Genomic DNA, 13,583 nt, shown 5'->3' on the forward strand with positions numbered 1-13,583 from the left:
ACACCTAATTGGTACATTTAATTTTCTTGTAAGTCCCTCGTATATGGTACTTCATGTACCCAGATAATGGGCCTCAGCACAAGCGCATGTGCCCACGGGGGACAGTGGCCCAGCTATGGACCCCAAAAGTCCCTTTCCTACAGCCTCCACTGCCATGGAAAGGCTGGAAATGGATATTGTAATCCCAGCGGCGGATACTGCGTATGTACCGCCTTCATTATAGGGATTACGGTCCAACTGTTGCCCCAACGGCTTACTTGAGCCTGTCGGAGGCATTGCTCCATCCCTCCAACCGCTGCGGTCCGACCGTCTGCATTGTAATGCAGCAGTTGGATCACTATCCTGGGTGTCGGTGGGACCGCCACCGATGGCCTGTCGTTGGTGATCCCACCGACATCATATTAAGGCCCTAAATGTGTTTGATCATTAATAAAGCAAAGGTTCAGCTGTACTAATTAGGAAAGCACCCTTCTATTTTGCTACCGCAGTTGACCACAACTTCCACGGACTCCATAAGCAGATATGAACAAAAATATTAAACCATGAGCTGTGCTTACACATCACAGTGACAACGTAACAACACTGCCTAATTTTCAAGGATATATTATCTGGCCCTCCTTGACAAATGCCGGGAACCCTGTACTATAGAACATATGATAAGGTATAGTGTAAAATGATGCAGCTTGAAAAATTGCATGCTCACGGTACAGCATCTAAGGTACGGGCCCAGAATAGAATGGCATTAAAAATAGTCTGACAAAATGACAAAAAAATATTTTCCCTTCAATCTTGTTTACAAAAATATAATTTCATAGGAATTAATAAAAGAAAATCTACACTTAGTGCAGCAATGTTTTTGAGAATCATATTTATGCCATCATATTTATGTCGAAAGATATTTATGTTAGCCTTATAGTGACATAAACTACACCTAAATCAATGTTGATAAACAAAAGTCATGTAAAGTTTATAACCAGTATTTGAGGGGTGGCTACAATCCTGGGGTCCAGGGCTGTAGATACAGATTCATCTTTTAATCAAAAACGTTAATAAGCTTCTTCAATATATTAAATAAATAATACTAAACTGTGTTGACTGTTACCTGTGGCGAGAGATTCCCGGTCTTGCGCTATTTTACACTATTCTGACTCTTTTTAAATTGTATAGTATTTACAATTCCTATTTCTAAGTCATTCTACTTTGTAACTGGGTTTCAATCGGCCTCCAGGAAGACATGTGTAGGAGACACTGCATCTTGCAAAGATTACTAAATAAATCACAAACATATAACTCTGCACTAGTTTTAGTCAACCAGATTTTTTCTCATTTCCTTCCTGTTTGCTACATGTGAAGCAATGCTATGTAGGCTACGACTGCTGCTGGTGCCTGTAGGGAGCCCAGAAAGCAGAATGTCTTTATCTTTTTTTCTTTTCAAACCCCCCCAAAAGCAGCAGTAAAACAATCCTAACCGTAGTAGGAGGTAATATGGATTCAAATGATGTCCCCGGGTCTCAGTAACTCAACGTGCTAATCTCTACCTGCGTCTTCAAAGCAGCCATTCATGCTTACAACTAACTTAAGACAGACCTCCTTTCCTCTTTCAGTGTGGCATTGTAGCTCAGTCAGTGCCCTCTGCCTGGTCAGTAATCGTTTGCCCAAACTGTATGCCGTATGCCTTACTCTGACTCGGTTGTTGGTGTATTCGCTCACTGACTGACAAAATATCTCACGGTCTAGTTTTGCCCTAACAAAACTCCCTCATTCACTTAATAAATCAGTCAGTCACTAATTTAGCAATCTACTCACTCAGCCTTTTATTCACTCTCTAACCAACCTAATCAATTGGGCCCTTCTGCACACACTCACACGTGTTCGCTCAATTATATAATCATGCAGACTCTAAGTTACTCTAATTTAGTATGCATAAAAAACCCTTTAATAGCTAAGTCATTTTTTGCCAATTAAAGACTTAATTAAAATGGTGGTTATATTTACTTCACGAATTCAGAATAATAAATGTTGCACGTTTAGATGTGCTGACTTGACTTGATAAGAATCCATTTTTGGCACTGACATAAAATCTCGCATGCAACACGTGCATGCTGTAAATTGCCGGATGTTTCATTAATTGTGCCATTCCAGTGTATTTATAGGTGTGCTGACGTGACGTCGGAGCTCACAGAAACTCATTGAATCCCAAGGGGAAGAGACGTGTTCTGCCCTCATTTTCTGTTTCCCACAAATCTAAAAATTCAAAAGCAGGACAAAAATACAATTTTGCGTCAATCACCAGGGTTTATGTTATATGAAAATGCTGCTTTACCATATTTACTGTGTAAGCCCTTCCACTTGCAAGCCTACGAATTTCATAAAGGGTCGATAGCCCTTTAACTCCTTCAGTACCCATGACGAGATGGTCTCGTCATGGAGCGCGGTTGCGCTGTGCCCATGACGAGACTATCTCGTCATGAACCCCGCCCGTTAATGAAAGGGCCGGCACAGGGCGGGGAAAGGGCGGGGCACTCAAGGGGTTAAGTGTAAGCTTCCGCTACCTCTTACTTACCATGATGTTCTTGTAGATGAAGCCCTGTCGGTAGCGGGCGGGCTTCAGGTGCGGATACTCTTCCGTGCTGGTGACTTTGATGCTCCAGATTTTCTTCCAGGCTTCGTAGAGTTGGAGGTGCACCGGGTAGACGCCGGAGTGGTGGGGCGCCACCGCGTAGCCCATGTCGGTCGGGATACCATGTTCCTAGAACACAAAGGAGGAACGCTGTTTAGAAGCATGCGCTTAGTTGGGTATGCCATTACAAGTGTGGCTGGGCTGTGTGCTGAACAGAAATAACCATTACGACAATAGTAATTTTAGCAGAAAATTGCATGCACCGCCTTCATCAGTGTCAAGCTCAATGTGGTCATTATTATTATTATCATTTTTTGTGTGTCTTTGAACTTTATTAAAGTTACAGCATCAGATTTTTTTTATTGGTATCCCAGTTCATGAGGGGTGGGTCACCTACTGCCTCGCATACTCATGCAAAAAGGATTTTTGAATATCCATCTTATGCATATTCAATGGCTGAGGCTGCTGTGCGGCTTTTCCTGTGCACAGCTGGCATCCTCAATTTCCCCTTGCTAATTGTGAATTATACGTCTCCAGCCAGGCAGCCTCTTGAAACAGTAGGCAACCAACTTCCACATGTGATAGGTGCTCCTTTTCCAATTCATTTTCAACGTGGTTTTGTAAATACAATACACCAAGGATGAATTAAATTAACCAACCAGTGTCTCACCACCGTGATCTATCCACAATCACCGCGTGGTCAGGTTAGATTGGCGCGTAATCAGCATAATGTCCTGTAATCATCCCACACACCAGCCTGTTTGCTAACAGTCTCAGTATGCACCATTTGTTAAATTTAAGGTCATAAATATCTGCATTTCCCATAATTGCAAATAATGTTTGATTTTGTGGCTTCTAAAAGTCTGGCATTTTTTCCTAAGTTCAGGTGATCATTAATAAGTTCCCTTCGAACTGTTGAATGTGTTTCACAAAGGTTGGACCTAATATGGTCAGGCAATGACCTCATGACCCGTTCTTCCCTACAGTCACTATAGGCATACCGTAGATTGTGAGCGTCTGGTGGGTTGGTGAATTATTGAGACAGGTGAGACACACTTTTACACCGGCCTATCCTTGATAAATAGAGCATCATTTGTAATTCGACTGTAAATGTATTCAGGGGTTTGTGCAGCTCACCCAGAGTGGGGTTTACACACATCTATAATATATGTCCCGGAAGAGGCAAGTTATCTTATTCCTGCAACTTTCAGACCGTATCATCACTGCTGTTAGTCCCAAATGTAACATGTTACAACAATGTACCTGTCACAGTGCAACTGTCTTAATAAAAATATGGTGGTTGCAAGTGAATAGATATGAGTTAAAGGTAATTACTATGTGGAAAGGGCATTTAGCTGCCGCTAAAAAGTCAGTTTTAAATGAAAATGCATGCGGAGCACCCACTATTTCATTGTATACTTCAAGATGGACTAGGGCTTCCTCGTAATCCCGGATTGACGATAACCGGCAACAAACAACTATTTGCCCAAGTTCTAAATCTTGCTTGAAACCGAAGACATCTAGCTTAATTTCCCGTAGCCATGACTCATCAGTGGCACTTAGTGGCACATGAGCTGTGGATGAGTCCTCTAATTATGATCTATTTCTTTGGGTTTTTTCAGACAGCTTATTTCAAGTACAAATCTTTCCAGCGTTCAGCTGTGACAGTAGATTCCGAACCACATTCTTTTATAGATCTCTTGTGGTAGAACGTGTCTTGAGCTACCTAAAGTATGGCAACCAGTTTGCACAACATGAACCATGTCATACATGCAGCTGGGCTTCTAAAATGTTCTCAAGTTTGCTAGGAGTTGCAGGCAGAACACTTCTTTTATGATCACAGCTATGGCACTGGCTCTCTCTTTCCTCTGGTTGCAGCTTAAATGGCAGTTACAGCATGGACACACTTTATGTGGGACGCAGTCATCAAATCACATCTTTGTTAGGTTGTCCATCAGGATAGCTGCTTGGAGAGGCTTTACTGAATTTCACTGTTCTGGTGAAACTTAGGGAATTTATGTAAAACATTTTCACTGACACAACAACATGCCTGTATACTTGGAACGTAATCTGGGTACAGCCTTTAATGCCTAAATGTTTGTACTATTAGATATACAGGTTCTATGCTCTCCTGAAGTAGCCATATTTGTCATAGGTGTAGCCCCACTCTTGCACAAAAATGGGATTGCCCTGACTTTGAAGATCTAAGTGCTTACTCTCCTGAGAAATCCTATGTGGTTGATGTCTGCCATCTATGTTCATGCCACTCTGTAAAGGAGGAGTGCTAAAAGGGCAGCTCGCTGTTTTGGTGGCCCGCTGCTGGTGGGAAAGTGGTCCTCTTTTGAGAACCAGGTATCAAGGTCACGGTTATGAGCATCCTGAATGTTAGAAAGAAGGAGGAACTGGATTTCTAATTGCATTTTTGGATGCAAGGCCTTGCAGAGGCTTCAAATCCTATAATTACACTTGAGTCCATAGTTGACATGCCTGGGCTGAACTAGCCATTATACCTCTTGGGCTTTTCCCTGTCGTTGGACTTGGCCCTTTTTGCAGGGTCATCCCAGAACTTTTTGCCTTTCTCCTGTATTTTTTTCTGACCTGTTGTTGGTGGTTTTCTGACTGGGCAATTTATCACTGCTGATCAGTGCTAAAGTGCATGTGCTCTCTCTTGTAAACTTGGCAAGATTGGTCTACACCTGTCTGGCATATTTAATTTATCTGTAAATCCCTTTTACAGTGGTATATCATATGCCCAGGGCTTGTAAATCAAATGCTACTGGTGGGCTTGCAGCGCTGCTTGCCCCACCCACCGAAGTCGCCTTTCACAACCTTACTCAGACCTCTGCCAAAGCAGGGCCTGCACCCGCAGTTTACTGCCGCCATGACACGGCACGTAAAGTGGTTGCCACGTCTGCAACTTCCCTTTTACTACACATAAGTCACCCCCTAAGGTAGGCCTTAGCTAGCCCTATGGGCATTGTGCGGTGTAGGTGAAAGGTAGGACATGTGCCTTAACTGTGTGGCATGTCCTGGTAGTGACAAACAACCTATTTGGTTTCTCACTGTTGTAAGGCTGCCCTCTCATTGGGCTGCATTGGGAATTCCCTGATATGTGCTTCAGTAGTAATGTCTGATCTGAGAGGGGTAGCATAACCATGTTTGGTATATTTCGAATAGTAATGATAAATTCTGCTTATTGGTGAAAGCAGATTTATTATTACTATTTTAAAAATGCCACTTTTAGAAGTGAGCATTTCTCTGTGCTTATGTGTCTTTGTGCCCTGCCTGGATGTGTATTAAACATCTGGTTCTGACTGACGGGGAGAGGGGATGTGGATTTACTCCAGCCAGTCACAAGGGGGGTTGAAGTGTGTCCTGCCTTTCCTGGGTGCCTCAGCACTAGGCTGAATAGACCTTGGCTAATTTAGAGTAGCAGGAGGAGTTTACCTTGGACCGGAGTAGGCCTGGTCTGCATTTGGAGTGGTAGGAGGAGTTGCACCTGCACCTGAATAGGGCTGTGCCTGCCTTACACAATGCTGGCTCCACCCCCCTGTGGTGTGTCTGGGGCCTAGGCGGGAAATGTGAATGGGGTGTTGTGCACTTCAATATAGTGTTTGAAGTGCCCTCCCAGAACAAAGACATTGGCACTATAAGTACAGGGGCTGTGACACCATGATGTTGAGAAGAGACTGCGTGGGACTGTAACAGACGCTGTTGGCTCTACAGGCTTCAAAGAGGAACCGCCATGGGCCTTGATTGCTTGGAGTGCTGACCTGCTGGGTGGAGAGATAGATAGACTGCCACTGTTACAGAGACCTTTGTGCTGGCCTGCCTGTGCCCTGTTGTTGGCCCCCCGTGTTCTCCAGGGACTGGGTGACTCCCTCCCTGTTTCAGCCCTAGTTCTATTTATGGCCGGTGATTTTGGAAGCAGCCGCTGTTTCCTGCCTGCAGGCATCAACGTGTGCTGAGCGCACCTGGATTTCCCCTGCTAACAGTTCCTTATGTTGGGATGGTATCAGGCACTGCTAGGAATCAAGTGTAGTGAGTGAAAGTACTCCTATTCCCTTTTTCTGCCTGCCATCAGTGCCCCCGGAGGGCTGCATGCTCCTTTGTGCCCCCGGGGCACAAGCATGCACCTGCCGGGTGAGCCCAGAGATTCTTGCAGCCATGCATGTTGCACGCTGCTTCACAGCCCTGTGCTCCCATTCTTGGTGCCAGACTGCCGCGATGAGCTGGAGCAGCCTGGCCAGGCGGGAGATGGAGTGCGACCACAGGAAGGAGTCTTGCGGCACCCGCATAGTGGGACCTGCACCCGGAAGGGATCCCGACTGACTGAGGTTGCCAACATCACCCCCCTGGGTGCCGCAAGGCAGAAGATACGGCCAAACATGGTTGCATCCTAAAGCCGCCTGCCCACAGCCTCAGTGGTGAGAAGGGCCAGAGGAAGCCCTAGGGCGGATCACACCTGTCAGCAGCCGCTCCGAGGAGCGGCTGACCCAAAGCCAACGTTGCGGCCACACAGCCTTCCCATGGGAGAGCCCCAGAGAGATGGGCGCTCACCTTTAGGAGAAGGCACTACCCAGCGTCATTCGTTTAATGATGCTCCTGTGTAGGAGCACTGGACTGGTCTACAGTGAGAGGCTGCCTTGGGTGTCTCACAGTTGCACCACGCTCACGGACAACTGCATTTGTCTTTCCTATACGCCAAGGAGGGGAATCAGTGCGGTCTCCCCGTTGATCTCGGCAATGTGTGCTCCCCCCACTGAATCCGCCTATACCCCCGGAGGCGCCTTAAGCAAACTACACTTGGTGGCAGGACGGGAGGGAAATCCTCGATGGAGGTCCCGATCCTGCGATTACCCTTTTGCCACGGGTAGGCATGCAGGAGTTCCTGTAGCCTACAGTTCAGCGCCCGGGATTGTTGTAACATCACCTAAAACCAGGATTAGATGCGCAGAGTTTCCTGTGTCTTAGTTTCACTGGTGGATGTCATTCTTGTCAGGAGATTCCTAACTGCCATATTATACCTAATACGAGCACAGATGCGCTGCACCCTAGGTTAGGAGGGGAAATCTTAATGTGATCCATGCCTGTACTGCCAATCATAGTGATGATTGATGGACTTTACTCATGCATTTTATTCACTGATGTTATGATTTATGTCGTTTATGCCTTGCATTTGTCAGGATAACAGGCATTACTTCAGGATGCACCATATAGGTGCAGTGATTGCGGGCCCAATTCACAAAAGTAATCTGAGACAAAATCCTGCCTTTACGATTTTCGGTATTCACAAAGGGCATTTAGGAGTAGTAAAGTTAGGATTTTGTCTCAGTTAAACTTAAGTTTTGGTCTTAAACATAAGTTTAACTGAGACAAAATCCTAACTTTACGACTTTTGGTATTCACAAAGGGCATTTAGGAGTAGTAAAGTTAGGAATATGTCTCAGTTAAACTTAAGTTTTACTTAAGTTAAACTTAAGACCAAAACTTAAGTTTAACTGAGACAAAATCCTAACTTTACTACTTCTAAATGCCCTTTGTGAATACGGAGAGTTGTAAAGTTAGGATTTTGTCTCAGATTTCTTTTGTGAATCGGGCTAGGTGTTTTTGTAACATATGCGACCTATAAGTGTTTACTTGATTGCACTAACTTGCAGTATTATGACAATTGCCCCATGGGTAAAGTGATTTATTTGATTGTGGACTAATGTGTTCATGAATAATACCAAGGATATTTTTATATAACCTTGTGTGGAGTCTCTTTTTGTGGTGTGCCTAGTGTGTCACTGGTGTGTGTGTTGTGCAAACGCTTTACACATTGCCTCTGGGACAAGCCTGACTGCTCTGCCAAGCTACCAAGGCGGTGAGCAGGGGTTATTTTATGTGTGTAACTCACTTGCCCTGACTACAGTGGTGGGTTCTGCCTGGCTTAGGTGCATACCCTAGCCAACCAGAAACCCCATTTCAAACACCTGTGGCCTGCAGGGTGGGGAAGGCATGGCTTGGCAGTTCGGGCTGGACTGTTCCCATGAGGCACAGGGTCAGACTGATTTGCATATGGCCATGTCTGAACTGGGGTGGCAGAGTGGGCTAAAGAACGGTGATGGATCAAACCCAGATCTGTTGACTGGGTGTGAGTGTTTGATTGGTTCTGATGCTCCGTCCATCACCACCCCCTTTCGTACTGCAGGGTGGGGAGACTGCACTCAAAGCTAGAAGGGCTGTTTGTCCAATTTGTCCTGTCATAAATAAAGGCAATATAATCCCAATTCTATGGGGGTTTAAGGGATATATTTACCACCTGCTCTGAGTAGGTGGTAAATGTATATGGGGGGCCTGTGGTTTGGTTGGGGAGAGGGGGAGGTCAGAGGGGCGTGGGGGGTAAAGGAAGAAAGGTGAAGGCTTTTTCTGGTAGGTGGAGCATTACATGAGGAATGAGGCTTGGCTCTTGCTGCAGTCAATGCATCCTGTGCTTTTTTTCAGCTGGAAAAATTGGATATCGTCTCCCACACCCGGAAATACAAGGCATGGAAAAACCTACCTACTCTGAATCAGGCAGAGCAACATTTCCTGCAGTAATTGACTCAGAATCAGGCCCTAGTGTGTTTCCATTTCGATTTACCCACGTCTTCAGCTTCTCAGCTGCATCCTTACCCACAGCCACCAAATACTGTGACTAAAGACCTGAAATCACTTCCTCGCTGCTTACACCAGTAGAAAAGATTGTATTGCAATGCACTGTCTACATCAATGGTTTCCAAATTAACACATATTTTACGAGAATTTGCAATTTCTTGCATGTGTCAAAAGCAGAGAGTGGCATCAACTAGAACACCATGAATGAGGAAAGGTTTATGAAGAAACAAGCAGCCACGAGCAGCAATGAACCATATCATTCCTGACTCAGTTGAACGATGTTTTCTTCACTGGAGGATTTACAATCCTTGGGGTTGGCATTTACATGGGAGTGTGGCCTTTAAATGGTCATGAAAATAGCAAAAAACCTGGTGGCTCTTTCGGAATTGGCAGAATGAAACTTATTGGCGTGAAAGGGATTGAACACACAACAGAAGGAACATTACTTTGTTGAACATCTATCACTTACAAAATTGTATGCACCTTGAGGTAATGATACATTTCTATGAGGGATTCACTTGATAATGAAGAAAGCAAAAATTATAAATGTATTCACGTAGAAATGAACATGAAAACAATGAATACATTTACATTGTCAAGATAGAGAAGAGACTTTTATGAAGAATGTCAGCGTGGAGACAATCCCTGACAAAAAATCTACACCTAATGTTAACTCAAACATTTACTCACACAAAAATACTTTTCCATACCTCGACCCTGACTACAGCACAACAGCCACAGATAAGTCTTATACTAATTAGAGCCTTTGCCCTCACCAAACCGAAACTCTAATCATAATACTAACCCTTACCTTAAACTTAACCCTTACCATAAATCAGATTCTATCATTATCCTAATGCTAATATGACCATATTCCAAAGCTAACCTGATCCGAAGTTTACCTATAAAATTACCTAATACCAGAGACTCACCGGATATACAGCTCTAAACCTCATAATAAGAGGCCAAAACTAAAGCTTAACCCTAATCAATAACACCAATACTAACTTTAAATTTATTGCTAATCCTAAATGTAATCCGAATTGAAAGAAACTGCCTATTTCTGCATGATCACCCCCATTTTTAGTAAAGTGATGTTGTTGGTTTTTAACACTGTACACTGGGACCCTGCTACCCAGACCCCTAAAAACATTTCGAATTAGCTAAAAACCCTAATTGGCACATTTAGCTGACCTATACTTTCCTAGTATACTGTATGCAGTGTATCCAGGGCCTGTAAGTTAAATGTCACTGTTGGACTACAGCACCTATTGTGCCACCACTAAAGTGCCAATGCAAAACATGTCTTCAAGATTGCTACTTCAGCCTGAGTGGGCAGTTTTAAAACTAGAAAACTGGAAATTCGACCTGGCAGAATAACTCATTTGCTAGGTCTAAACCTTTCTTTCTGATACTTATAAGTCACCCGTAATGTAGGCTCTGAACGCCCATAGGGAGGGTGCATGGTATTTTAAAAGTAGGACCTGTGTAGCTACATTTTACATGCCCTAGCAGTGACAACATCCCCAAAGTTTATTTTCATTGTGGCAAGGCTGGCTCACCCATAATTATCAATGTATTGCATTATAACTCCTTATAATGCTTAACATCAGTTTCGGAATAACGAGAAACCTGGTTCAAGGACTCAAATTAATAGTAGTTTAAAGTTTAATCTAATGGTCACATCGGATTTTAACTTGCAATTTTGAAAATGGCACTTTTTCCTGCATAAAGCCTCCGGCAGCCTTTTCAGAGGTAATCCTCAACTTTCACTTGGCAGCCAGCCTGATAGGATGGCCTGGTGGATGTCACACCAAATGCACAAGCTTCACAGGCAGATGTAACTCACATCTAGGCCTGCATCTAGCATTGTCCAAGCAGCCAGAGTGGCACCTGTTGGTTTTGAACACAGTACACTGGGACCCTGCTAACCAGGCCCCAGGCCCCAGGCTTTCCACTTGTTCTAAGAACAGAAGAGGGGAATGCCAGGGCTAGTTGGCTAGCCTTCTGTTCAGCTCCAGGAACACAAAAGCTTCAGGAAGCCCAAATCTCTGCTGATCCTAGATGACCAGTTCCAAGTGAATTTGCACTGGACTCTGGAGCTGGCTTCTGGGAGATTGAGACCTAACCCCCAAGTGACGCCCAAAAGGTCCCGGACCCTTGGCTGGTGTTAGAGTATACTCTATTTCTATTTACATTGAAAACTACACTTAGAAAGTTTTTCAGCACTTTCTGCAAAAAAAACAGGGGCTACCACCAGACCACTGCCGAGCTACAGCCACTGATGTTGAATTGCCAGTCGGACTCAACCTGCTGGTTTTCCCCACTGAAAGGATCCTGACCTCCAGAAACGTTTCTGAGTCCGAACGAAGAGGTCTTCACCTGAAAAATTGTCGAATAGCAACTCAATGATGATGCCACCTTCCTGACCCCCGACTTTGGACTTCGCCTGTTCAGAAAGCGAACTGGAAGACAAGCAACTCAGTACTGGTTTTGTCCTAATTAGGACTCATCAGCCAAGTTTGGGCTGGATAGTGATGCAACCCTGAGTAATTAACAGTGGTTGAGATTAATTCAAGCATTCCATCCATCTCTTTTTGTATACTTTAATGTGTCACCTGAAGTGGAAAGGGTGTGCCCAGACGTGGGACCTGTCCACATTGTGTCACTTGAACCAAGGAATATCTGGCTGATGAGCCCAAAATAGAATGAAACCGGCCCTGGGTTGCCTGAGGTCCAGCTCAGGGAGCCTGGCCTGGAAGTTCGGGCAAGACGGTTCTTACAGGAGCATGGTCAAGGCTGATTTGCTAATGGCTGGGTCCAACCTGAGATAGCATAGTGTGCAAATTAATGATGGGTTGGAATGCAGCCAGAGTAATAACCAGTGGTTGAGATTCAGTCAAGTTTTTCATCCATCATTTTTTGTATACTGTAGTTGATTTTCTTCATCATTACATGCATTGCATTGCTTATGGTATCATTGCATCATAACAGAGATATTTTAAAGATAATATATATTTGGCTCCAGTAGCTTCTGAGACAAACTGAACCACAAGATTCAAAATAAGATCACTGTTTATGGACTGAAAATTGGTAGGAGAACTTAGTGGGCAAAGCTTCAGCCCAGACAATTGCAAGCATGAGATTGTAATCCTGTCACGTCTAAAAAGAAAGTGTCCTCCTGAAGTCAATGCAAAGAGTACAACACCTACTGATCGTCAAGAGAGAATTCTATGTGTGGTGTATACCACCATATATTTATATATTTCTTTTGCATTGCTCTAGACAGCTCATACTGCTGGTGGTGGATTTGGTTCCAACATCTAAAGATGTCCGTCCCCTTCGTACATGTTATTAAAGCCATGACTGAGAGTGATAAATTATCCTGTGTGAGTTTTCAACTCCATTAATCAGTTAATATGAAACGGAACTCAATAAGGCCTTGACTTTTTTTAGATGGTTGACAGGTGTAGTTCCAATGGGTTCATGAAGGAAAGGCAGTGGAGGCTTATTTCAAGATTTTCTAGAAAGAGACAACATTTTGCTGGAACCATAGATCTGAGAGCAATATATTCCAGAGTGGTACACCTGTCACTTAGGAGGACCACCTCCATATGACTAGCACTTAAATATGGCCTTAGTGATTAAGTTTTCATTCCTAGACTTTAGGGTTAGACTCTGTGTATAGTTCAGGAACAGTGGGTAGGTGTTTGAGCTGCTCCCCTACTTTGCTGTGAAAAAAAATACAAAGAATTTTGCACTTTATTCTCTGAACCACTGGGAGACAGTGAGGGTGTAGTGATGGAAATGTCCTCTTCATAGTATGCAGGCATGTTCCCCTGACCTGAGTGCCCGAATAGAAGTGAATACAGTATCCTCACTATTATTTTGGCCCTGGCATCATGCTAATCTATTTAATGTGTAAATGCCTAGGCCTGTCCCTGAAATTGCGAGGTGCAGGACCAGTCCTGTAATCTGGATGGGCAAGCAGAGTGTGTCCTTTAAGAAAAGAGTAGACTAGTGTTCCACTTTGGGTTTCACCACATGAACAAAGATGGCAGCATATTTTGTTTATGTGATTTATTTTTGGAACAGACCTTCTTATCGGTCTCTTTGAGAGTATAGCCCACTGACTCCTCTCATGGAAAGTTCCACAGTTATGTGAGAACCAACAAAATGCAGTGACATCCCATATGTATGCTGAGTAAGTGTGCATGCACAGGGAGCCTGTGATACACCCATGGTAGTAGGGCCCTGCAAGTGTCTGAGTACTGAAGCCAGTTGGATCCATTTTTTATGGCCGTGGTTAAGCATGGCACAATAT

General features: G+C 44.1%; 1 protein-coding gene across 1 annotated transcript in view; it reads right to left on the reverse strand.

Moving 5' to 3' along the window:
• LOC146862305 (bifunctional heparan sulfate N-deacetylase/N-sulfotransferase 3) overlaps positions 1-13,583 on the reverse strand; it is a 534,449-nt gene that overhangs the window by 269,458 nt on the left and 251,408 nt on the right. Inside the window, exon 5 of the mRNA XM_085641499.1 lies at positions 2,564-2,749. Within this exon, the coding sequence (XP_085497625.1) occupies positions 2,564-2,749 (186 nt within the window). The remainder of the gene's footprint in view (positions 1-2,563; positions 2,750-13,583) is intronic.

Source organism: Triturus cristatus, chromosome 2_2 (genome assembly GCF_964204655.1).
Source record: "Triturus cristatus chromosome 2_2, aTriCri1.1, whole genome shotgun sequence".
Taxonomy (NCBI): domain Eukaryota; kingdom Metazoa; phylum Chordata; class Amphibia; order Caudata; family Salamandridae; genus Triturus; species Triturus cristatus.